Below are 8789 nucleotides of genomic sequence, written 5' to 3'. Positions count from 1 at the left end.
TTGAAGGGGAGTAACTCTTGATAAAGTTTTCAATAAAGAAAACCAAAAAAGGTATAAATTTAGCCATCATGGCCGACGTTGGAAATTTAGGAAATGAAGCATTGAAAAGAAAGGAAAGATTGAAGGCTTTAAGGGCTAAAAAACAAAAAAGAAGTGCACACAACGATGATGGTGAACATGAAGATTCATCAGAGAAAGAACAATTACCAAAGTAATTATCCAGTTTGATCTTTTCTTATAAAATGACATTGTCACCATTGATTGTCATTTTCCATAAAAATAAAACAAAACAAACAACCCGAAAGCACAAAAGAACCAATTTTTCTTTCATCTCTTATTCGAATTAAATACATAAGTTATATTTTGATTTAGTTTGATCTCCAGATCATAATAGGTAGGGCTATTTATGAATCACAGGCATAGTGTGAAAATGCTTTGTTATTCATCCTAAAACTATATGAATTTCATATATTCTAGACCTATATTCAGAAGTTACAAACCTAAAAGTGAAGTGTTAAAAGAAGGATCATTACCTAGAATCAAACCTGAAGATGGTTAGTAGACATTTTACATACAGTACTAAAGTCCATTCATAATTTCAGTCGACCAAGCTGTAAATGGGTACGGTTAATCCAGGAAAGATCAATGCCAAGGTTTGGCCAAGGACCAGCTGGTAGAAAGGTTCCTTAACTGTAAACCTATTTGTTATCCTTGTACAATGTAGTTGTTTGTTTCTTTTCTTTCTTTCTATGTATAGCAGTATAACATGACATGTGTATGAAGTAGGAAAATATACCAAAAGTATATAATATAAACTTATATACATAGAAAATAATGATTTAATTTAATTATGTTTTTTGTTTCAGTGTCGGAGAAAGTTAAAGATCAGTTAGAATCAGCTAAAACAGACCATTCCATTGATGAAGTGGTAAGTGTTTCTTTAAAGTGTCTTTTATTTTTCTTTTCTTTTTCCAAATTTAGGTGATGTGCGTTGTCGTGTACTTGTGACTTTTTGTCCTAAAATTTTTAAATGCTGCAGTTGTCATTTTTTCTGAAAGGGTAGAGAGAATTAATTTGTCAAAATCTTTAAGAGAAAAGATTGGACTTTGGACTAGCCACAAGTACCTAACCTTAGTTATTGTAACCAGTAGCATTCTGTTTCAATCATAAAGTATGATGTTGTTTCGATAATGATTTAAATTTTATTTATTTCAGGATTTAACTAATTTGGCACCAAGAAAACCAGACTGGGATTTAAAGAGAGATGTAGCTAAAAAATTAGAAAAACTGGAACGAAGGACACAACGGGCAATTGCAGAATTAATAAGTAAGTACACCATTTAGATAATATGATTTTAGTTACATTAGTTATTTTCATCTGAAAAGAATGTTGGTGTTTGACTTATTCAGAGATTAAGGTGTTTTTGGATTACAGGCATATTAATACTAAACCGTCATACATAAATGACTACATAACTATCAAATGGAATAGGCAATGAATCAGAAAATTAGTTTAGATTTAGAAATTTGATAAGTAATTAAAATATGAGATTATGAGATTTTATAATACTGTTTGATTTGTTGATAAGATACAATGGATTCAGCTATTACTGGACTCTAAGGTCCGTAGAGAGTCTTCTAATACTACTAGCTTTGGAAGAAAATTTTATGCTTATTATAGGAAAATTAGAAAATTTTTTTTATACTTTTGACTTGCAAAATTCGATGAGATTTAATTGAACATTCATGATTTCAGTCCTAATACCTTTTATTCAATATTTCAGGAGAAAGATTAAAAGCTAGTAAAGAAGATTTTGCTAATGTTATAAATGCTGCCAGTGTTACGGAAAATCAGGTGGATGAAGATGACTGACGTTACAATGATAAGGAAGGATTTGGATGGTTTCTATTTGGACTATATATTTTAGTGGCACCTTTGTCAAGGCAATATACTTTGATGAACTTTCAAATGCCTTGATACAAAAATAATGTTTAAGCTTTCTCATGAAAAGTAAAGTATGAACTGTCCATTTCAACACATTCAAGATGAATAGGTTCTTTTAGGTCTTTTTTGTGACACATTTATGGATATATTATTTTTATTGAGTGACTTTACTGAATGTATGTAGAACTTATTTCAAGGATGCAGTCCTACAGTTGTTATTTTGGAGCTTCAGTCAGACATGACTGTTCAATTCAACCAAATTAAGTAGTCATAATTGATAGTATCTGTAAGAAGAAGATACCTTTGTGAACCTAAAACAATGCCAGTGAAATTAATACATATTAGTTCATCCATAGTCAACCTGTATAAAATTGTAAGCAACAAGATTTTCATTCTTCATGTTCTGTATATGTATCATATTCACACACATCAATAAAACTATTTTCGTATAAAGTTTTTTGTATTACCAGTTTTACCAGTTTGAACAATCGTACTTTAGTCAGACACAGGAGTTTTTTTAACCTAAACTAATCAGTAATAGTGTTCACAGCTCATTGTTGAATTTTGAGCCTTCAAAACCATATGTGTCCAGAATTATTATAGTTGTAATATCGAACCTTTGGACAAATATTACAAATCTTGGCTGATTTGTTTACTCGTGCATAAATTGATCTGATTGTATCGTAGCATGTTGACCCATCCTATTTAGTAGTGGCTGGTGTTGCGTGTAAAAAGAAGGAGGATTCTGTCGAGGTTTAAATTCAAAATGCTTAGCTCAGTAGAAGAGCTATAGGTGTAATCCTCCCACGCAGCGTCTGAGAGAGTACTTCCACAAGAAAATATTGAAATTTATGGTGCATTCTGGCACATATATTTGGGCAAAAGCTTTAAAGAAATGATCTTTTAAAATTTGTTATAAATGAAGTGGGATACAATTGGGGGAAGGGGGGCAAATCCACTCGCGACGCCACTGATAACAACAGCGGTCAACTTTATGATCGCATTAGTTTGCAGTCGGGTTTCTATAGATTCTATCGCATAATGATACTGTGCTCTATCTTAGAATTTGACCTTTAGAAATTTTAATTCTTAATTTTAATCACAACTAATATGGTGTCTGTAGATTTTAATATGCATTACGGAGTGCGGTTTCGATTATGACGTTACAATACCGTACCGTAGCGTCATTTCTAAGTAATAGAAATATTTAGACGTGTAGCGTTAGTTGTCTACAACATTTACAAGTTATTCATCGTAATCGAAAGTGTTACCTGGTAAGTAAACTGGATTCTTGAACGAGTGCTTTTGTTGTATTGTTACAGCAATCATTCACATCAACGTTCAGTACATACTTTTACACATACCTGTACTTTATCAAATATTAATAGATATTTGTTTTGAGATGGAAAGGTTTTTATTTTGATTGTTTTCACAAAAGATGGCATTTTCTGACTCATGCAACTCTAAAAGCAACCATGTTTCCTGTGATATCCATTTATCAATTCTCCGATGACTGTTTAACAGGAGCCGCTGTAAATCATTTGGTGCCAATCTGATATGACGCTCTATTTCATGATATACATGTATGTACATTTCCTTACAATATGATAACAATGATTCCTTATTCTTAGTCCTTGGATACTGGATTTCATGGATCGATTGGGAAAGATTTGATCAATAAACACAATGAAACAACATTGGACATATGATTATGCGCTATCGCACTTTGTGCCAGCTCGCAGCAGAGTAAGTTACATGGTCTAAATCAAATTTTTCACACATGATAGCTTTAATGACAAGATTAGCATCAAGCAGAGTTAAAGGGATAAGTCTGTTATAGAGTTTTCAATATCTTAAAAACAATATTATAATATTTCTAGAAAATGGCGGGGTGGGTTGTTAACGAGAATAATTCCAACAATTATTAACGTCTGTACATTATGACGTCATAATAGCGCATAGTTAGACATTTCGTTGCAATATCTAAATCAAGACGTGTTTGGTCAATTCTCTGCAATTTACAAAAGTTTTTCTAAATTGCATTGTGCAAACGAGTTCATTTAGATTAAAAATAGGTAAGTGGAGAGAGTTTGGTTTGTTTGGTGTTGGTGTTCACCTTAATGTTCACTCCTCCAAATTCCAGAGCAAAAACAATTCATTTTTCACTTTAAATTTTCTTCTGTGTTAATTGTTGTCTTCAAAGTATTGACAATCGACGAAATTACAGAAATGTGTTGATTTTGAAATATTCAGGGTCAGGAAATATACAAAACTAAAACCCAACTTTCTTGAAAACTTTTCGGACAAAATAAAGTGTATTATCCGACCCTTGTTAACTTCGAAATTAGAATTTTTTTATCTGTGTATTTTTTTTTTTTAGATTCGATAATCATGGAACAAATTCATGAATATTTATTGAAGAATGGGTGGGTAAGAGGTGTGGTGACCCACGGTGAAATGACTGCTGCTTCTACAAACAACATAGACAAATGGTTTGCTGATTTCGAAAGCAGGAAGTTGAAACCAGTCAGTGGATTTGACGAGATTAAAGATGGCAAAGTTAAATATCTTGAAGAAATATTGACGATGATGCCCATAAAGAAACGGGCTCGCCAACTAGATAAAGGTAAATATTTCGAAGTAGTCCAAGAACTGTTAAGTAGTTGAGCCACAAGCTACCATCGATAGGTCATCTCTCCTCAACGCTCCAGTCACTGTCAAAGGTACTGGGAGCAAAAATCCACAGCTTTCATTGAATAATCTAAATTCATAGTTAATAAATTGCTGTGTTTTTCAGTAATGGTTGATGGAACAAACGTTCGTGAAAATTTGCTGAAACATGGATGGTTTGTTGTTTCTGCAGAAAGGCTCGATATATTTGGAGCAAGTGTACATCCATCCAATCAGAGCCAGAGAAGAGAGGAGGGGAAATTGGGCTTTGGAATGAATGCTAATTGCAATGAAAGCCACCAACTAGACAACATGCAAGAGCCCAAAGGAGATGTTGAAAAACTTCTGGACCTGATGGCTTCACAGAAAAAACCCAAGAAATCTGGTAAATGCCGGGGTAAGATTTGATTCCAATATATCCATCTGGACATCACTTTAGATGCAATTGCGGGTTAGTTCATAAGATGATAATTATGGACTATACTCTATCGAGGGTTCGCAGATCATGAGCTATGGCAACTCAGTAGAATTAGTTTTCATCCAAAGGATAGATGATCATGCTTCGGATAACCTGGTACAAAACAAAGTTGGGCCATTTTCTGTGTTGTTATAACCGATGGCTACTTTATTCATCGCTTGTTAAATATTGTATTCTAGGATCAGAAGAAATGGTAAAATTCCAGGAGAAATTGCTGAAACTAGGGTGGTTAAAAAAGGATGCTGCAGCATCGGATGGAAATTCGGTCGCTGATACGTCATTAGAGGATACTGACAAGATAACAAAACTTGATAGATGGTTTAAAGACTTTGAAGATAAGAGAAACCAAACCATCCAAACCATGAAATATGCTGTTCCTACTGCTGTAAATAAGGATATAGAAAAGCTTTTGGATATGTTTTCTTCAAAGAAAAGTTCTCTTCAAGCTTATCCAAATCATGGTAAGGATGGAATTTTTGGGGGTTGCATACATAGTCAATCATCTGTGCTCTGACATTACACTGTAAAATATTCACGTGGGTCCCAAATGAATTAACGTATTCATCATGTGGTCAATCACAATCTAGTTCACTTGCTCACTTTGCCCTGACGCCTAAATCCAAATGTTCGAAAAATAGCCTTTCCAAAATTACTTCTTTCCTGAAGAAAATGTTATATGGATACCAGAACTATGAATTCTTACTATTTTAGTTGTACAAGATATGATTATGATTGTTCTGTTAATTTGTAGAGCCACTGGACAAATTGAAATTTAGAGAGAGTCTTCTAGCAAATGGATGGTATGCTGCACCTAACAACAAACTGCCAGGACTTGCAGCTAATGCAGATGCCCTGGACAAACGTGAATCTGAAGCAAAATCCACGGAAAATGTCCAGATTAAAGCAGTTCAACAACGCATTGGCCAGTTAAACGAGCACCAGGAGGAGTTTACAAATAAAAGTTACATTGAACATGTTTTGAACATGGTTGGAGGAAAGAAGCCACAAGAAGAAGTAGCTAATCAAAAGGGTAAAACTATTTCTAATGAGTATGATAAAACATAATGTGTCCTTATCCGCATCTCGAAATAATTTGAAATTACAATGTCAAATCTATACGCCTAACGAACCATGCAGGTATCATGATTTGTAATTGCTTACATTTCTCCGGATTGCGAAGCCAAGAGAATAATATACCCGCTATCGACTTTTATATTATACATCGTTAATCTTATAATTATACTTTTTCAGGAAAGGTTGACAAGGAACAGTTAAAGAAGAGTCTTCTGACTAAAAACTGGTATACCATGGGAATGAAAACCATGAGTTCTATTGACCTCTCTGCTGAAAAACCAAATTTACTTGAAGATTTCAGCAGAACATCAGAGGAAATAAAATGTATTATAAATACACCAAGACAGGCTGATATAAATTACAGTGATAATGAAATTGACAAGAACTTTAATGATGTAGCTACTAAATCCCATGGTAGGTTCTATAATATATTTTTCTGATGATGGATTCTTTCCGAAACTCGTGTCAAATAAAATCTCAATCAAGTCAGTTTTTTTTTCAATGTCTATCAAATTTGAATAATATAATTATTTCATAATGATCATTTCAGAAAAATCATCAAAGAAAACCAGACACCATAAAGCAACCATCAACAGTCTTCAACAACAGAGCTGGCCAGTAAATGAGAAAAATCGGCATCAGACCACAGTGGTTAGAGTTCCAGAATCCACTTACAAGAATGACGATTCAACAGCATATAAGCCAGTTACCATCAAGAGAGATACTAGCAGGGATAGTATTAAACAGGATAGATTCTACAATCCAAGACAGAGTAGAAGAGACATATTTGAAGCCCAAAAGAAAAGCAAAATCACATCATTAGAAAGAGAAGCTCCTGTTACTGGTAAGCCAGCTTATTGTGTCTATTCTCAGATTTGAATCGTTCTCCTATCTGTTGTTATATATATTGCTTCCGCTGACATCGTAAAAATAGCCGTCTAATAATAAGGTGAAATTATATTATTATGGATAATTCATATTGATTTTTATAATTTTTTTTTAGGTGTGTCTCATAAGAAGACTTTGTTTGCAAGATTCATTCGAAGATCTAGAAAATTGATGGGAAGATTTTTCAAGTGTGGAAGAAAAGAGGAATAAATGAGTCCAAATATAGATTTTTTTGTGTGCAGAAAGTGCCTTGTATATACTATATGAGAGATATATTAAAAATTTATGTTTATGAAAGTATTTTATATTGAATAACATAAAGGGAATACGTTTTTCAGTATCCACACAACATTGAACTCACAGGCTGCAAAAAAAAATCCATTAAGACACATTAATTGATGGTCTCAAAAGGGAAAAGGGACCTTAAGTGGGAACCTGCAACAGGTATTCCACTCTAAAACTTGTATTTCTTCCCACTAATACTTCATTGCAGAAACTTTTGAAACATTTCAATCCTGGCAATAATGATTCGAATAACTTCATAAGTAGTCATTATGGCCGCAAAATCGGAATAATGAACGTTGACAGATCTAAAATCACAAGGATGAGGAAAGTATAGAGGAGCGGAATGAGGAAGGTATTAAGGGGCGGGATGAGGAAGGTAAAGAGGAGTGGGAGGAGGAAGGTATAGGGGGAGGAGCGAGAGGAGCAAGGTATGGAGGGAGTGGAAGGAGGAAGGTATAGAGGGAGTTGCGCGGGTTGAGGAAGGTAAAGAGGAGCAGGATAAGGAAAGTATAAATGAGCGGGATGAGGAAGGTATTTAGGAGCGATATGAGGAATGTATAAAGGAGCAGGATGAGGAAGGTATAGAGAAGCGGGATGAAGAAGGTATAGAGGAGCGGGATAAGGAAGGTATAAAGGAGCAGGAGGAGGGAGGTTTAGAGGGAGGAGCAGGATGATGAAGGTATAGAGGGAGGAGCGGGATGAGGAAGGTATAGGGGGAGGAGCGAAAGGAGGAAGGTATAGAGAGCCGGGATGAGGAAGATATTGAGGGGCGGGACAAGGAAGGTATAGAGGGAGGAGCGGGATGAGGAAGGTAAAGAGGAGCAGGATGAGGAAGGTATAAAGGAGCAGGATGAAGAAAGGTATAGAGTAGTGGGAGGAGATAGGTATAGAGGAGCGGGATGAGGAAGGTATAAAGGAGCGGGATGAGGAAGGTATTAAGGGCAGGATGAAGAAGGTAAAGAGGAGCGAGAGGAGGAAAGTATAGAGGGAGGAGTGGGATGAGGAAGGTATAGAGGAGCGGGAGGAGGAAGGTATAGAGGAGCGGGATGAGGAAGGTAAAGAGGGAGGAGCGGGATGAGGAAGGTATAGGCTGAAATGAAGCTCTATTTCATGATATACATGTATGTACATTTCCTTACAATATGATAACAATGATTCCTTATTCTTAGTCCTTGGATACTGGATTTCATGGATCGATTGGGAACGATTTGATCAATAAATGCAATGAAACGCAATTGATCATACGATTATGCGCTATCGCACTTTGTGAGTTACAGGGTCTAAATTAAATTCTTCACACATGATAGCTTTGATGAAAAGATTAGCATCAAGCAGAGTTAAAGGGATAAGTCTGTTATAGAGTTTTCAATATCTTAAAAACAATATTATAATATTTCTAGAAAATGGTGGGGTGGGTTGTTAACGAGAACAATTCCAACAATTATTAAC

General features: G+C 34.9%; 3 protein-coding genes across 3 annotated transcripts in view; all 3 read left to right on the top strand.

The window, feature by feature from the left end:
* Window positions 1–68: 68 nt before the first annotated feature.
* On the top strand, window positions 69–2397 carry LOTGIDRAFT_233303 (hypothetical protein; the record flags this gene model as incomplete). Its single annotated transcript, XM_009059092.1, has 5 exons — window positions 69–211; window positions 478–554; window positions 867–928; window positions 1216–1327; window positions 1785–2397. The coding sequence occupies 5 exons, from the start codon at window positions 69–71 to the stop codon at window positions 1871–1873; spliced, it is 483 nt and encodes a 160-aa protein (XP_009057340.1). The 3' UTR covers window positions 1874–2397.
* Window positions 2398–4336: 1939 nt separating this feature from the next.
* On the top strand, window positions 4337–7265 carry LOTGIDRAFT_163040 (hypothetical protein; the record flags this gene model as incomplete). The annotated part of the gene is made up of 7 exons (XM_009059091.1): window positions 4337–4571; window positions 4743–5012; window positions 5273–5554; window positions 5845–6123; window positions 6345–6581; window positions 6718–7011; window positions 7171–7265. The coding sequence occupies 7 exons, from the start codon at window positions 4337–4339 to the stop codon at window positions 7263–7265; spliced, it is 1692 nt and encodes a 563-aa protein (XP_009057339.1).
* A 1121-nt stretch (window positions 7266–8386) lies between these two features.
* LOTGIDRAFT_163039 (hypothetical protein) overlaps window positions 8387–8789 on the top strand; it is a gene marked incomplete at both ends in the record, with an annotated part of 2231 nt that continues 1828 nt past the window's right edge. Inside the window, one exon of the mRNA XM_009059090.1 lies at window positions 8387–8423. Coding sequence (XP_009057338.1) covers window positions 8387–8423 — 37 coding nt within the window. The remainder of the gene's footprint in view (window positions 8424–8789) is intronic.

This window comes from Lottia gigantea, assembly GCF_000327385.1.
Source record: "Lottia gigantea unplaced genomic scaffold LOTGIsca_37, whole genome shotgun sequence".
NCBI classification, from domain to species: domain Eukaryota; kingdom Metazoa; phylum Mollusca; class Gastropoda; family Lottiidae; genus Lottia; species Lottia gigantea.
The sequence above is the reverse complement of the archived record's forward strand: the minus strand, read 5'-3'. Positions and strand labels throughout refer to the sequence as shown.